The sequence below is a fragment of the Galleria mellonella genome, unplaced genomic scaffold (genome assembly GCF_026898425.1).
Source record: "Galleria mellonella isolate WM207_F2 unplaced genomic scaffold, CSIRO_AGI_GalMel_v1 utg36, whole genome shotgun sequence".
Classification (NCBI taxonomy): domain Eukaryota; kingdom Metazoa; phylum Arthropoda; class Insecta; order Lepidoptera; family Pyralidae; genus Galleria; species Galleria mellonella.
Genome location: NW_026442086.1, coordinates 6085939 through 6102931, shown reverse-complemented (window position 1 = coordinate 6102931; position 16993 = coordinate 6085939). Strand labels below are relative to the sequence as shown.

At 31.0% G+C, this 16993-nt stretch overlaps 1 protein-coding gene and 1 non-coding gene across 6 annotated transcripts in view; one reads left to right on the top strand and one right to left on the bottom strand.

Moving 5' to 3' along the window:
- Positions 1–16993, bottom strand: part of LOC113509494 (calmodulin-A-like) — a 175573-nt gene that overhangs the window by 7321 nt on the left and 151259 nt on the right. For 4 of the 5 annotated variants that reach the window (XM_052897329.1, XM_052897330.1, XM_052897331.1 and 1 more), the window contains 4 exons: positions 11344–11377; positions 10830–10931; positions 1751–1886; positions 330–478 (listed from right to left, as the gene is read on the bottom strand). In XM_052897329.1, the coding sequence (XP_052753289.1) occupies positions 330–478; positions 1751–1886; positions 10830–10931; positions 11344–11377 (421 nt within the window). Of the gene's footprint in view, positions 1–329; positions 479–1750; positions 1887–10829; positions 10932–11343; positions 11378–11466; positions 11874–16993 lie in introns of those variants that run through there. The other variant, XM_031910376.2, reaches the window with a different exon arrangement.
- Positions 6323–6396, top strand: Trnat-agu (transfer RNA threonine (anticodon AGU)). Its single transcript has one exon. It is a non-coding gene; the product is annotated as a tRNA-Thr (tRNA).

The window sequence follows — 16993 nt, the reverse complement described above, 5'->3', positions numbered from 1 at the left end:
GTATCAAGAACACTTACATAAAAAAGGAGATAAATATTATAATGCATTTTCACTACTAAGAAGTATTGTAACATATAGTTATGCACTATTAATATTACCACGGTGGCCGAGCGGCTTGGCAAGAATTTGATAAAATCTATTTATATTGAACGAAAATAACAGTTATTAGCCGTTATTTGAATAGCGTTATTTATTTTTGTTTCATGTTTGTCAGAACTGTCACCGAGTCATATCAATGGCCTTCATGAACAACTAAGGCGGCCTAGAACCGTCGAGGACTCTATCCACACGTTTAGGTATTTAAATTGTTTTACACAAAAGATACTGACCATCGTAGTTGACCATGCCATCACCATTAAGGTCAGCCTCGCGGATCATGTCATCTACTTCTTCTTCACTGAGCCGCTCACCGAGGTTGGTCATCACGTGGCGCAGCTCGTCCGAAGAGATTAGACCATCGTTGTTCTTGTCGAATACCCTGAAAATAATAGCCGTATGTGGTATGAAGAGAGATATTTTCTTTTGTATAATAAAAGTAACATTCAATCATAAAAATTATCGTCAGGTAGACGACCATAGTAAGTCATAATTGCTTCCAAGTCGGTTTTGTATTATCCTTTTATTCATTTGAGGGAATAATCGGAAAATGTTTTTGCCCATCAGCAATAAAAGGCCATTGTACGATTCAAGGATTAGGTAGTTAGAAGGCAAACGTAGCAGTATTTTTAGAATGGTTCTCCAATAGATTCCAACGATACAGGAAGCTATAAATATAGGTTCATAGTGGTTCGTTGCAGTGAGCTGTAAGAAACCTCCTTAACTTTTTTTACCAAAGGGAGATTTGTTACAAAAATCATCTGCTGTGGTACCTTTTTTTTATATAGCATAGAATGGCAAACAAGCTGACGGCCCACCTGATGGAAAGTGGTAACCGTCGCCTATAGACATGAGCAGCACCATGGACATAACAGAGTATACTGTTTCGTCCATGATACTCCCCATGCGTTGCTATTCCTGAGGACTCGTATGTTCTTCCTCTGTACCCTATAAATTCACGCCATATCCCATCCTTCAAACCGAAACACAGCCATGCAAACACAACTGCTTCACGGTAGAAACACGAATGGGGCAGAGGTACCCAAGCAATCGACTTTTGTACAAAGTAGTAGTACTACCTCTGCCTCGCACTTGTTTCTATCGTAAAGCACTTGTGTTTGCATAGCTGTATTTCGGTTTGAAGGATGGAATATGGTAGTAAAAATACAGGGTACGAAGATATAACATCATAGTTCTCAGGAATGGTAAAATGGCAACACAGTCACTTTTATTATCATCATCATCTTTCTATTCTTATCCCAATTATATACATTTTGGGATCGACGTAATATGTTTTTACCCATATTACCTAAAGATTTGGCTTTAAATTTTACGACCAGCTGCTTGCCTGACGTCAAGCCTCCTTATGTTTGCATTTGTTAGTAGTAACTGCTGTTTATAGTATGGAGGAAAAGATCGAGGAAAAAGGAAGAAGACTTTGGGAGCAAGTAGAGAGAATCACAATATATATGGTTGTACATGCCCACCACTTTCCTTTAGCCAGTTTGCTCTTCTAAGTATTATTAAAAAAAAAAGAGAGATTTTATCGGCTAGTTTATTAGTGGAGTGAAACAATCATTCATGATGTTAGATACTCAGGGATAACAGTTAAAGAATTATATTAAGCAAAATTATGTACCATCATAATGCTCACCTGAATGCCTCTCTAAGCTCATCTTCTCCATCAGTTCCACGCATTTTTTTGGACATCATTTGGAGAAACTCGTTGAACTCTATGGTGCCGTTGCCATCCTGGTCCACTTCTTTCACCATATCCCGCAATTCAGTCTCTGTTATAAAAAAAACAATAATTAATGTTAGCAAACAATAATTAGGAACGTTATGGTCAACTTGTAAAATTTGGATAATGTAGCTCGCATATTGTAGGATTAATTTATTTGTTTATATATGATAGATAAGAAACTATTAAAAATAAATCTAACAAATTATTTTAAATTTAACGATTTTTCTCTTTCTGGCTGTGAAATAAACTCCTTGCCGAGATTTACCCTAGAGACTACAGTATGGGGTTCTTCAAAGTGGGTATATTAAGGTTTCCTCAGGGTCGGCAAAGTGCAAGTGACACCCCTAGTTTTACAGGTATCCATAGGCTTGGTTGCCACCTTCGTAAATAAAATCAACCAAATTGTTGCCATAAAAAAAAGATTGTTTTTATGGAAAGATTAGGTTGGAGTGTAAACTTCGGGTTATTTATATCTACAATATGAAAGTCGACATTCAAAATTAAATATCCTTTCGTCTTCTAATTAAAAGTATAATAATTTATACCAAATTCCATTCAAAATTGTGATTGAACAATAAACTTCGAACTGAAAATAACAATCGAAAAATGTATTTATAACTTATGCTATTTACATCGTCTAAGTTAGGAAATTATTTAATTTGTAAAAACAAAACATGAGTATACTTATAGATATTTAAAATACAAAATAAAAATATACAGGTATACAATAATAACAAAAAAAAAAATAGAACTAAAAAGCGTAAAAATGTTATATAATTTGTGAGTCTGTAACTGTTTATTTACAACAATTTTCAATATTTTTAGCACATATTTACATTTCTGTTTGTCCAAAGGCTGATTGGGAGAGAATGCATTAATAAATAGCATTCAGTTCACTATCCGCATTAAACTTTTTTTTTGTAATGTGATTAATAAAGAATAAATGAAATACATAAATAAATATACAATACCATTTCTTTACAGTCTTTGAATATCTTTGAATATCGTTCTGGATATCTTGTATACATAGTTATTTTATTACATAACAAAATGAAGGATAACTGTATAGAGTATAATTTGTTTACACAATACTCTGTGGGCAATACATTACAACAGCTATCTGGTTTTGATGTAACCAACTGTCATGTGTAGACCCTTTTTTATTACAATGTCGCTACGTAAGTATTATATTATTGCTATAAATTCAAGTAACAGCACGTAGTAGCATTTTATCGTTTTCATCATTATAATAACTCCGTTTATTTCTTTATTTATTCTTTATTGTACCACTGTAAAAAAATACGAAAAAAGACATATGGTATATTACACTTATGAAGTACAAAAGGCGGTTTTATCGCTTCCTTAAAGCAATCTCTTTCAAATAACCTTAGGGTTGAGGAAAAAAGAAAATAAGACGCTCATATTAATAAAACATATGCAAATAAGCATATGTAGACCTTACATACATCTCAGTACTTTCAATAGTATATATTACATAAATAAATATATAAAATACATAACACATTTCCGTGTGGTCCCGGCATAGAATAGGCCACCCTTCCTTTCCCGTGGATGTCGTAAGAATCGACTAGTGAGGGCGAGGGACGGGCAGCAGCGTCTCTCTTAAAACATCACTAAAGCCTAATGGCGGCTGCCAATCCATCTGCCAAGTGTGGCAACTATTGGCAAAACCCCCCAAGGGGGAATTAATGGCTGATATGATGATGTTGATAACATACATGTCTACTTGTTATTGTGTGTAAAATAATTGTAGACATATGAAAAATATTACAATATGTATATATCTAAATGTAATATTTTACCCGCGACTTCGTTTGCGTGACCAAGTTTCAGTATTCACTGACCGTGATAAAAAGTGACCTATATCCTACTCTATCTCATAAAGTATATCAAATTTTATAGTATTTTTTTAACTAATTCACTTTTATATTTATAATATTATTAAGGATTATGCTCCAATTGTTCGGTAGATAAGCTCATAATGCCGACATTTCAGATTTCCCTGCAGAGCGATTGACCATTAATTGAGAAGATAACCATCTGCCTACCCATTGCACTGCCATATATCCGGCAAATGACATCGGAGACGATAACGCAGATGATTGCCCAGTAATGCCCGGGATAATCAATACCCAATCATGACCGTACAGGAGGAAAACCAATTGTTAGTAATGGAATTAGTGTCTAATTCTCTGTCTGGCCCATTGCTAGCAATATGCTCATTAGGTCGACCTCTACATGGATCTTCCAGAAAATCATCATGCTTAATTCTCGCCCAATTCATCATGACGGATCAACGGACCTGCTTATATCCGCACCTATCATCTCTCACTGGTGCTTCGCCAGCATATACCGATAGCGCGAGCGAAGTTACCATTCCATTTTCACCCATAAAGAAAATCCTATCAGGTCGACCTCCATTTGGTTTACTCTATTCTTTTATCATGATAGAGCTTATCCTCGTGTCGATCGCGTATTATTTTTTGTTACGATTAAAAAAAGCTTTTTGCGCACCAGAATGTACTTACGAGAATTCGTTCTAAATTCAAATTTTAAATTAAATGTACTCATGAAATATTTCGTAACAGATCTTTATGTTCCATTAATTTTGAAATAAGATTAGTGGAATAAGTCGGGATTTTTTAATTACAAAACGAAATCCACCTTATTGTATCATTAAAAAAAGTATAATAGTATTTTTTTATACTTGTAGATATTAAAAATACCGGGAATAAGTTAATACCGTGTGTTTAATTTTTTTTATAAATTTCACAATACTTCTGTAACCATAGAAAATTTGTTACTGGCATTAAGGAATACGAAAAGTTACCTTTTCGTCTATGATCTATGATCAAGTATATGATATATCTATCGTACGATACAAGTACTACTATTACACTACATTTTCATCTAATTTTCCGTGTGTTTCTCTTTTTTTGCGACGCCTTGTACAGAGGGTGGTTCAATTTAGGTTGGTTGTTGTTCATATGTAAAAATTCATGAAATCCCATCCATCCAGAGCCGCAAATTGAAATGTCTACCGTTGTATTCATTTATTCATTCCGTATTCAAACAGATATTCCCGCGTAGCGATTCCTAATAAATAATTCATTGTGGACCACGTAATCCAATTATGATTGGTATTTTTCGATATAATTTTTTGGATGCTATGATTTGATACTTTTTATTTTGTCTACTAGTTGTACTTTTGACTTTCTATGTTCTCTTCTTAGATTATATACTCGCAGATAGAGCTTCGTGTATCCACAAGAGATCAAAATTTAATTAGTCAATAGCTGGCACATATTTCTTTTTTAGATTAAAACAACGACTGTTTTTTTTTTTATTCAAAACCATAGACACAAGTTTTTTATTCGCAAAAATAAATAATATTTGCTAATATATCATATTTTTCACCATCACCTATTCCTTCCTAGTGCCAATTCGGTAACCATTTTATTATCATTCATTAAAAAACTATTCACGTACCAAAAGGTTAATCTGTTTATAGCGAAGCATATATCTCTTAACACTCTATCTATATAATCTAAGGTTCTTCTCTATACCAATATCATATTTTCCATTGCTACCCATAGACCTACCCAATAGATTGATGGGATTAAGAATCTTCTTTTTATGAAGTCGCTTAAATATATATATATATAATAATAATAGAATAGAAAATATTTATTGTCAGAAAAATACAATTATAAAAGAAAATACATATATAAGAAGTGTCTCATATGAGGCAAAAGGAACTGGCTCAGCTGATGCTGTGAGTGTCCCAGCGCAATGTGTACAGCTACACAGCGCTGGTTTTCAGCCAGTCTCTCTCTTAACAAAATACAACAAAAATTCAAATGGGTACAAATGCAATTGCTTCTTTCATTTCAACCAACTTTAAAGATAAATTTATTGAATACTAACGATTCGCCCCGGATTCGTATAGATTGATAGATAGAAGGATAAATTAGAATTTTATTATATATACTGCCAGCTTAATTTTCTGCTTGCCTCATGGTTAACTAGTAGAGAACGCCATTAGGTGTTAAGTCCGGCATATGTACACTTACTTATATAATTGCACATTGAAGTTTAAATAAATAAATATATTATCATCATATCATCCGTGTTGGTGTGCTGGATATAAGTCGCCCCTATAGATTGCCATAAGGAACGATTCCGAGTCACCTGCCTGCACTGACCCCCTAAAATGCATTTGAGATCGTGACTGGATCTAGTGCGAGGTCGTCCTACTCTGCATTTGCCTGTACGGGATCGTTACTTAAGAACCTTTCTTTCCATCGGTTGTGAGTTTAAATTTATCGTTTATTAAATATAAATAACAAGTTTTCTAGATGTATTTTATTTTATCAAGAACACGATAAATAAAGTTGTTACATCACTATTTGTAACAATGTATTCGTATAGTGTCGGCAAATTTCAAATGGCGGCACCGTCGGCGCCGTGGCTTAGTTGGTTAAAGCGCCTGTCTAGTAAACAGGAGATCGTGAGTTCGAATCTCGCCGGTGCCTACTTTTTGAAATCAGGGGTTTTTAGTTTACAAACGTAGAATAATTAATTCCAATAAGGCTGGATAACTTAGTTAATAAACGAAGAGTAGAAGGAAGAACTGGGTTCTATCGATGGACTATATTATTTTTTATTATGAATTTTTTTTATTCAATAATTCCAAACTATTCTATTTTACTATTCTAGTTTGGATATTTATTACTCAATCACACTTAAAATGAAATCTTGTTACAAATAGAGAAGGTGGTTAAAAAATAGAGTAGGTACTTTCAATACAAATTCATACAAGAAAAACCATAGACATACATTCTTTTGTTTTTTTTTTTTAATAATTTAAATAATATTTTAATATTAACAAATATTAAAATCAAACAAATTAGTGTTCACGACTTTATATAATACTGATAACATGCCCTGACTTCGCACGAGTACAATATTTGCTTCTGTAACTTTTAAAACTGTTCAACACATTTTAGTAAAGCTGATATTTTAGCACGTAAAGTATTGCATTAATATTCTCTAAATTTTTATTAAATTTGAACGGTTTATACAATTTATTTTACTTTTAACATAAAAATCATCTTTTTGCTTGAGATATTAAACTTAGATAAATGGTTTCGTGGATTTTTCTGTAAAGATAAAAGTATTAAATATATTTGCTATACATTTTATTCCTTTATTTCAAACCGTTTAGGCAGCGCACGCCATTTTATAGAATGTTTGCCGACTTTGATTACATTTATTGTGATTAATTATGAAAAATACAAAAAAAAAACAAAATAAAAAGTAGTCTATATAATTCGGGGATAATATACCTTTCTAACAGTGAAAGAATTTTGAATATGGAATCAGTAGTACTGGAGATTACCCCGAACATTCAAACTCACAAACTTTACCTCTTTATAATATTTGTATAGACTAGTTTTTGCCTACGACTTCGTCCATGTGACCCGGTATGTAAATATATTCCAAATTTACATACTGGGATAAAAAATATACCAAATCTGATAGTGTTTGGCTTCGCTGTTAAAGCGATATAAGGTAACAAACAAACTCACTTTTAAATTAATAATATTAGTAAGAATAAACATGAATATTATGTTATCATCATCATCATATCAGCCTTTAACTCCCCCTTGGGGGGTTTTGCCAATAATTGTTACGCTTGGCAGGCGGATTGGCAACCGCCATTGGGCTTTGGAGGTGTATTAAGAGGGACGCTTTTACCCATCCCTCGCCCTCCCTTAGTCGTCTCTTACGAAGGGGTGGCTTATTCTATGGCGGGACCACACAGCCAATACATTATGCTATAATTAATATTAATACGCTTTTATTAAAAAAAAAAATGTATAAGTTTAAATCATAATGAAATGAATTTATGTATTAATTATTTTAGAATCCTGTCATTATATATATATATATATATATATATATATATATATATATATATATATATATATATATATATATATATATATATATATATATTTGTACAAAAGTCGATTGCTTGGGTACCTCTGTCCCATTCGTGTTTCAACCGTGAAGCAGTTGTGTTTGCATGGCTGTGTTTCGGTTTGAAGGGTGGGATATGGCGTGAATTTACTGGGTACAGAGGAATAACACCTGAGTCCTCAGGAATGGCAACGCATGGGGGTTTCATGGGCGAAACAGAATACTCTGTTATGTCCATGGTACTGCTCATGTCTATAGGCGACGGTTACCACTTTCCATCAGGTGGGCCGTCAGCTTGTTTGCCATTCTAAGTTGTATAAAAAAAAAAAAAAAAAAAAAATATATATATATATATATATATATATATATATATATATATATATATATAATATGTCAATCTTGTAATCAATAACAGCAGTAATATTAATATTCAGCGAAGTGTTAATTTCGACTGCGCGCTAATAAATCACGGGTTTAATTATATATTAATAAATGAAGCAGTAGAATGTAAAGATTAATTAAATTCGAAGTTATTTATCAAAATAAATGTGTACAAATCAGTAGAGTCGTTCTAGTATTTTACATTTTTATTTATACCATGAAGGTGACAAGTAAGCCCGTTTGATGGTAAATGGCCACTGTAGCCTATCAACGACTGTCCCACTAGGGGTGTCACGTAAGTATTGCCAACCTTGAAGAAACCTTATTACTCTGTTTTTAAAGAATATTTTACATTTACTAAAATAATGAATGGCGAACCCGCCTACACTATCGGTATACGCTGGCGGGGTCACCAGTGAGAGATGAAAACAGCAGGTTCATCGTCACGAATTTAAGAATTACCAGTCATAGATGATTGGTGAGGGTGAAGACAGATCAGTTAGCTCATCATGAAAAAAAAAACAAAAAGAATTAACCACGATGGTTTCCAGGGGCACAGATAATATAATACTATACCCAGGGGGAATCGCGTGGAGGCCGATCTGAAAATTCTGTCAGGCTAGTTGCTGGTTCCATTGCTAGCAATATACTCGTATTGCTAGCAATGAGGCTGCTAGTCCCCATTACTAAAAGTTCCTTTCCTCCTGCATGAAGGGTACTACGTTACTACTATATTAATTATGATACTACTGAGTTATCAGCTTGTTTGCTATTTCCAATTGTGTATAAAAAAATGCTATTTCGAAGCGCCTTTTCGTAAGGAACACATGTCGTATTACTTATGCATTATGTACTCGTATGTTACGATTTATATGCAAACACTATAGATAATTTCTCTTTTAGGATTCTCAAAGTTAACTAAAAGAAATCCCTTCAAAGGATAAATTCGACTGTATCATTGTTTTTTTTTTCTTTTTATAGCCTTTTTTCTTTTGTTTCAAGTACGAATGTGTAAATGTGTTACACGAACAAACATATTTCAAGTCTATTCTCAGATATGGATTTAAGTAATCGAGAAGCATTATAAATGATTACTTTCTGTCTGCTATGATTTAGACTAGAAAACTTTGTATCATCATCATCATTATCTTAGTATTTAGTCGTCTTACACTGCGTTTGTATGTACGCGGTCGTCACTCCAGAACCTATCTGTCAACCTATCAGGTCGTAATATACATTTCTCCCACTTATTATTTAACAACAGTTCATTCTAGTATCCCCACTCCAACATATAAGAATAATAAAAAAAATATGGACAAACGTTAGTACAGAGACACTATTTAGAGACAATGATCTAAACCGTACAGATATAGCAAGTGTTTAAAAACTTTAAATCTTTAAAGTACAACGCACGTGGCGCTCTTTATCGAAGACAGGTGCCTGACAAACAAACAGAGCACTGTTTCTATTTATATAATTTGTTTTCGTCGTTCAACTAAAATTTTTGGCATGAAACACTGTTTATATTTATTTTTTAAAGCAAATAAAGATAATAAATGCATAGAGTGTAGAATTTTGATTATTATTTATTTTAATAAAGTGAAAATATAATAGAATCCCGCCAGCGCTATTAGTGTAAGTTGGCGGGGTACCAGTGAGTGATCTATCATCATAGATCAGGATGAAGTCAGGTCAGTTGACACATAGTGACGAATTTGCTAGGAATTAATTACGATGGTCTTCTAGGGAGCTATGTGGTCAAGTCGACCTCCACACTGCCCCCCCCCCCCCATTCCCTTATCAAAATACATTTATTTTGTTAGCAATGAGTAGTGTCCTCATTACTAACAAATCCTCTCCCCTGAATACCGTTTTATAACTATATTTGCGTTAAAAAATTTCAGATTATAATTATATTTATAAATTAATATGCTCTCGAATATAATTTCTCTACGTAAAATTGCATATATTTTGCTCCACTATTATGTCGTAACAGTAAAATCGTACGATATCGTGTCGTGTCGTTTTATTATAAATTATAAAAACGTCCATTGATCCTTGAGTTAAGAATACTTCGAAATAATGTATTTCGATATATGAAGAAATTCAAATAAATCAACCAATCAAATGTTTTGATACTCGATGCTCGATCTATATAATCTAAGGTATGGGTACACCGAATTCTTAAAGAAACGTAATAAATAAATAAGTAAACAAACAACTTCAATTTTACATTCATATTATTAGTAAGGACTATGATTTAAGTCTTACTGCAGTTTCTTCAATAATTCGAAACATTCTATTTTACTATCTCAGTTTGGATATTTATTATTCAATCACACATAAACAACTGAATGGATTTAAATTAAATATTGGCACAAATAGATCGTTTATAAGCATTTCATCCTAGTTTGATAAATAGAGTAGATACTTTCAATACAAATTCATGTGAGACAAACCATAGAGTTATATTTTTTGTTTTTTTATAATAATTTAAATAATATTTTATGATTATTAGGTACAAATTCAATTTCATGTTTATAATAATATAATTAATAAATTATATTTTTTACTACAGATTCTTATATAAATAAATACTCACCTGAAGGTCTTTGTCCTAGCGAACGCATCACGACGCCAAGTTCCGCCATCGTGATCGTGCCATCTTCATCTTTGTCGAATAGCATAAATGCTTCTTTGAATTCTGCAATTACAATAATAAAAAAAAAATTGGAATATTAGGTATGCGGCCAGCATCAAAACTCGAAGAATGTTCAAATAATTTAATATATAAGTTTAGTACTTATAAGTGCTAAACTTTTATTTTAATAATATAATAAAATTTTGACTGCACAAACATCGTATGTTTGTATTTGGGAAATATTTAAAATAAAATAATATGAAGAGTCTTATTGTTCAAAGTAGCGGGCAATAGTTAATGTCTAATAATTTTTCAGTGAAAAATAACAAAATATTAAAGTACCTGCTATAGGTATTTAATTTATGTAGGCATTTATATTTACTTAATTATTGCAAGTATTAATTTAAGTATAAGGTATTAGTTACATAAGAGTTTAATTTATTAAATACTTGAAGTAGAATATAAGAAAACATACCTGCAACTTGTTCTTCCGTAAGGCCATACTCTGACTGAAAACAATAAAAAAAGAAAGATATTTTTATTTACACGTTACATAGAATCATAATATTTAAAAAAATATATAGAAAAGTAAACATACAGAAACTAGGCGTACAGATAAATCACTAGTAATTCTCCTTAGTCTTTTATACTCTTTATTATAAATATCGTCCGTAGGCACAGTTTTGGGCATTTTCCTAATATTTTTCTTATAAACTCACAAAAAACACATAGCGACTCCGTTTATAACAAAAACAATTTGTTATCACTCAGAACTTTTGTTGGTAAAAACTTTTCTATACCGGCACAAAACTTTATCATTAGATCCTTTTGCTTTCTTGTATCGTCGACAAAAAAGTTGTAACTCACTGATTGTGAGGCTACAGATAAAATTTAAGAAAAAAAAAATACACTTTCTCGCTTTATAAAATCAGACAGCAAATTATTTCTGTACTATTTAAAAATGGAACGTTACTCAATCACTGATATACACGTCGCGTCGCGACATTGTCAATTCAAAACTGGATTTCTATATTTAAATTATTTTTGCGTGTTATAGATACTATAAGGACTGTTCTACAATGGTGCCAAAATTAATTCAGATTTTTGTCTAATAAATAAGATATATATATTAAATTACATTTTTTATTATTTTTAGTAATTTCGTATTAACTTAATTAATATATACAAATGGTTTATGTTTAATAAAATCATTTGTATCTAATTAATCCACATTAATTATTTTCTTCATATTTGAATTAAGAATGATATCCAACAAAATTATACTGATAAATCCAAATAAATTCAAGTAACTCTTTACTGTATTTTACTTGCTTTATTAGTAACTTAAGAAATTTAATAATTGCACATTTACAAGTAGTGAAAATAACATGACATCATTGTAAAGGAAGTAAATATTCATCTTGGCACGCGCATACGTATCATTTGGAACGAGATCGTTTCGGCGGGAAAATTATGGACACATCAACAACGTTCATTCATTCAGTCATAGATTAAGAATAGTACTGCCGTTCTCTTTCTAAGAATTTTGTATTTGTATAATAATAATTCTGTATTTGGGACAGAGCGTAAAGATGGATTAAATGATAATTAATAATAGTAATAGATATACAATAGAATAATAATTATAATAAATATAATTTTCATTGCTTTCAATATTTTGATACTGTGTTGCTTTTACCAAGGCGTGTCGTCAAATTTTAGCGAAGAGGTAGGTAAAAGAGGTTGGGGGAAAGGGATTATTAGTAATAAGGATCTGCCCTATTGCTAGCAATATACCTAAACAATATACTCTATCAGGCCCATTTGCACACAGTTCCCTTTGGAAACTATCTTGGTTAATTCTTCTGAATTTATCACGAAGAACTAACTGACCTGCTTTTATTCTCACTTTCATCATCCCTCATGAATGTCTCGTCAACGTATACAGATAGTGCGGGCGAAGTTACTATTCCATTATTACCTTTTAAAAATAAAATAATGTTTGGATGTAGTATATAGATTATACGTGTATATGAGTAATAACGTTATATTTCTTCTATGTATTATATCATATTCTCTTCCTTATATATATAAATATATATATATATATATATATATATATATATATATATATATATATATATATATATATATATATATATATATATATATATATATATATATATATATATATATATATATATTCCTAATTGTTTACTATTCAAATATCTGTTTGTCTTTGTCAACAGCGCAGTAGCTATAATCAAGTAATTCAAGTACGCGTTGCTTCGAATAAAAAAACGTTTGTATGAAATCTATGTAACCATCTGTATGCAATATTGCTTAGTTTTAGTATGAAAAAGGAATTCACCTCGAATATATTGCAGGAAGTCAGTGGATACTGATTGCTAGTAATTTGGCCAGTCGACCTTTTTTTATATTTGTATTTTTATAGACATATTTTTTCTGAAGATCTCAATATATTATTTCTAAGACATGCATCGTTTTACAATACAAATAGCTTAAGATTGTTTCTTATGGTAATCTATCGGAGAGCTCAATATTTAGCATTGCGTCATTAACGACTGAAAATACTAATAAAAAAAAAAATAGAATGTCATGAAAACACGTATATATTAATGTCTTTCATTAATGCATTATACTATTCGATTTATATATCTGTGCCTCTAGTGAGAAAGGGTTCAATTCAAAATGGCCACTTTTCAGGAGAGCCAAAAAACTATTTTAAATAAAGAAAAAAAATTCTGCTGCTTTTATTATTTGCTAATTGAACAAGTCAATGATTGCATTTATAGTAATTTTTTCTCTTCTTTCTTATGAAATTGTCGGTTTTTGTGTAAAACCTATAGTTTTAAAAATAATTCTATTATACCTAATCACACTTAACAAAAATATTAAAATTATCATGTGAAAATAGTTATTATTTTCACAAAAATATTTACACAAAAATAAATTCATATTTAAAGGATGGTTCTAAGTATCTTGTCATTTTTCGGCACTATTTTTGTAAAATATTGTAGTTTTATTTCTAATTATGACTTTTTTACCACAAATATTTTGTTAATTGTAGCCTTTTACATGTATACTATCTCTATTGCTTTTAAAGATATCGTTACGATTCTTATACCATTCGAAAGAGAAAAATTTGCTTATTTAAAGTAGCCTAAAAAAGAAAAAGGCTATAACTTGAGTTATACCTTTCTCACTAGAGGCACAGATATATGTATATATACAGCCGCATGCTTGTTTACTATATCATTTATATATTAATATAAATGATATATAACATAGCGGTAAAGGAGTATGCGGCTTACTTGATGGTAAGTGACTACCACTGCCTATGAGCACACGCAACACCTTAAGAATTGTAGATGTGCTGCCGGCCTTTTAAAAAATAATATGCTTTATTAAACATATTCAAAGTTTAGGTAAATTACCATTAGAGCATCGATTATAAACATGAAATTATTAAAGAAACCAGCAGACCAGAAAATGAGCCTGTCTATCGTAAGCTCGTGAACTGTGGCATGAAAACGAAGGTTCATAATTTTTTCGATAAGGTAATTTTAGTGCCACCGAAACGTCACTTCGCCCAAAGTTCTTAAGATAATGTCATAAATGATGATGATTTAAGGGAACTTGTAGATAAGTTTATTTGAATAAAGACGATTTAAATTTGACATATTAAAAAAATGTATTTGTAAAAGTCTATTTACTGTTAACCAATACATTTTGTTCTGTCTACGTTATTATTATTAACCATTTTAACATTATTAAAGTGATACCTACAAATTAGATGAAAACGATAAACAAATTAAAAAGGAAATAGTCTATTTCCTTTATGTATAATATATACATGCAAAAGTACTAAAATAGTGATATAATAAAAACAATAAAAATATATACATTTCCGAGTTCTTTCCCTTAGAAGTCCAGTTAGAGGAAGCCATTCCATCCCATTCATCCATTTTTAACTTTTAAATTCGATGATAAATGGTGTAAAGTTCATCTAATCACTTAATACAATTCAAATGCGGTAAAACTAACCCATTGCATATTCTGAGCGATTTTATGACAGATTAATATTGCTTTAAAACGCTGTTTGCATTCAAGGTGCAAATGAATTTTCTTTTATCTCTACCAGTGGAGATAGGTAGAATAAAATTCTACTATTACCATTATTAGTGGGAAAACGTTGATATGGACAAATGGAATTGGCCATATAGAGATAAGCTAGAGCGTGGAATGACGTGTCGTTTTTTTATATTGTATTCGTATATTCAATATTTTGCAGGGTGTACAAAAGTTAAAAAGTATAATGGTGATTAAATTCTAACATAGCTATTATTATTATTACATAGCTTTACTGTCTTAACCAAGAGTTATGCAATTTGGTATACTTTATTTCATATGGAGAAAAACATAGGCTACTATTTATCCTGGTTAATGAGAATATTCCAATCACGCAGACGAAGTCACGGGTATAAGTTAATTTAGAAATATTATTAAAAATTAAAAATCATATTTTAATAATTATTGTGTGATAAAAAATTTAGAAACGGGTAACATTTAAACCCATAATATTTACGCTTTTTAGAATATGATTATGATATTTTAATAAAATTTCTATATTAATTTACAAATAATAAACTGCCTAGTATCTAATCATAAATAAATATTTAACATCGAATTTAGTAAATTTCAACTATCACGCAGACGAAGTCGCGGAATTAGCTACTTGTGTATAATATTTAGCTTTCATCTCGAATAAAAACTAGTACTAAACCTTGAACTACTTATAACTGTCCATTGAAATTAATGTAATTCCTAAATCATACTATATTTCATTTGACTCACTATATTGTGAGACTAAGGCAGTCGAACATTCAGCCTAGGAATATTTTCTTAGACAACGCTAGAGACCATTTAGCTTTTCCTAAATATAGTTCTAGTAATAACGCTACAGCAAAAACAATGAGAGAACATTACGCGGCCGACATCCAAGGATATGAAGATATAAATGTTTCCTAGAGTAAATAGTAATGACACAGCGCTAACTCTGGCAAAACTGTAGAATTTTCTGGTACCTACTAGTCGTAAAACTATTTCGAGGAGTCAATGGCGGTGTTTAACAATATGATTGTTGACCGTTAAGTTTTAAATCATGCGCATTGTTTTTAACGAGCTAAATCATTAATCTTTGGTAGTGTATTCAGATTCTTTATTATCTTTAAACATGGTTACATATTTAATTAATTGTAGCGAACAATTGATGACTGTATGTTTTGTAACTATTTAAGACTAGTGGGATTTACAAATTTGTCACTTTATTTTTTTTTTAATACCATAAAAAGTTCACGGTCCATCTTATAAAAGCGATTACCGTCGTCTGTAGACATCAATATTAATAAAAAAAAAGTAACAGTTGAGTTTTTCAACTGTTTTATTCAATTGAAATTACATTTAGAATGAGTGATAGAGTCAATAAAAAAAAAAAAAACTATCAAAAATTATTAAATTTACGTTTACCTGAATTAAAATTATTTCTTTCTTCTATGAACAGTACCATATATATTACATTAAAACTCCAATAGTACCTTTTACGTGTTAAAATTACTTAGAATTTATCCTTACAAACTATATAGAGTCCTTTTCAAGTCCTTTACAACTTTTGCTTTGTAAACAATTTTTAAAATGCACTAAGCTAGTTAAAAATTCACAAAAATCTACCACAACAAACGAACTTGATAACATCGACGAAAGACAACATGGCCGACCTGTCAAATTTAGTTCCAAAAATCACCGCGGGACTTCTTCGATGAAAAGGACTCTAGATTATATGGTCGTGTACAGAGCAGTCAACGAGGAGTACCCTATAAGTTTTGATTCCCTTTTTTTTTTTTTTTTAGTACGTTTGTTCCGTTTGGAACAGGCTAAGGTCGGAGACCATGCTGCCTAGTCTTCAAAAAGATAATTTGTCTGGAATGTTTTGATTCCCTTTGCGAATGTCAAAATATGTGATATAAATGAAACATAAACGATCGTATCTTTTGATTTCGTCGATTTAGAAGCTTGATTTTTTCACAGCTTTAAGAGATTGCAGA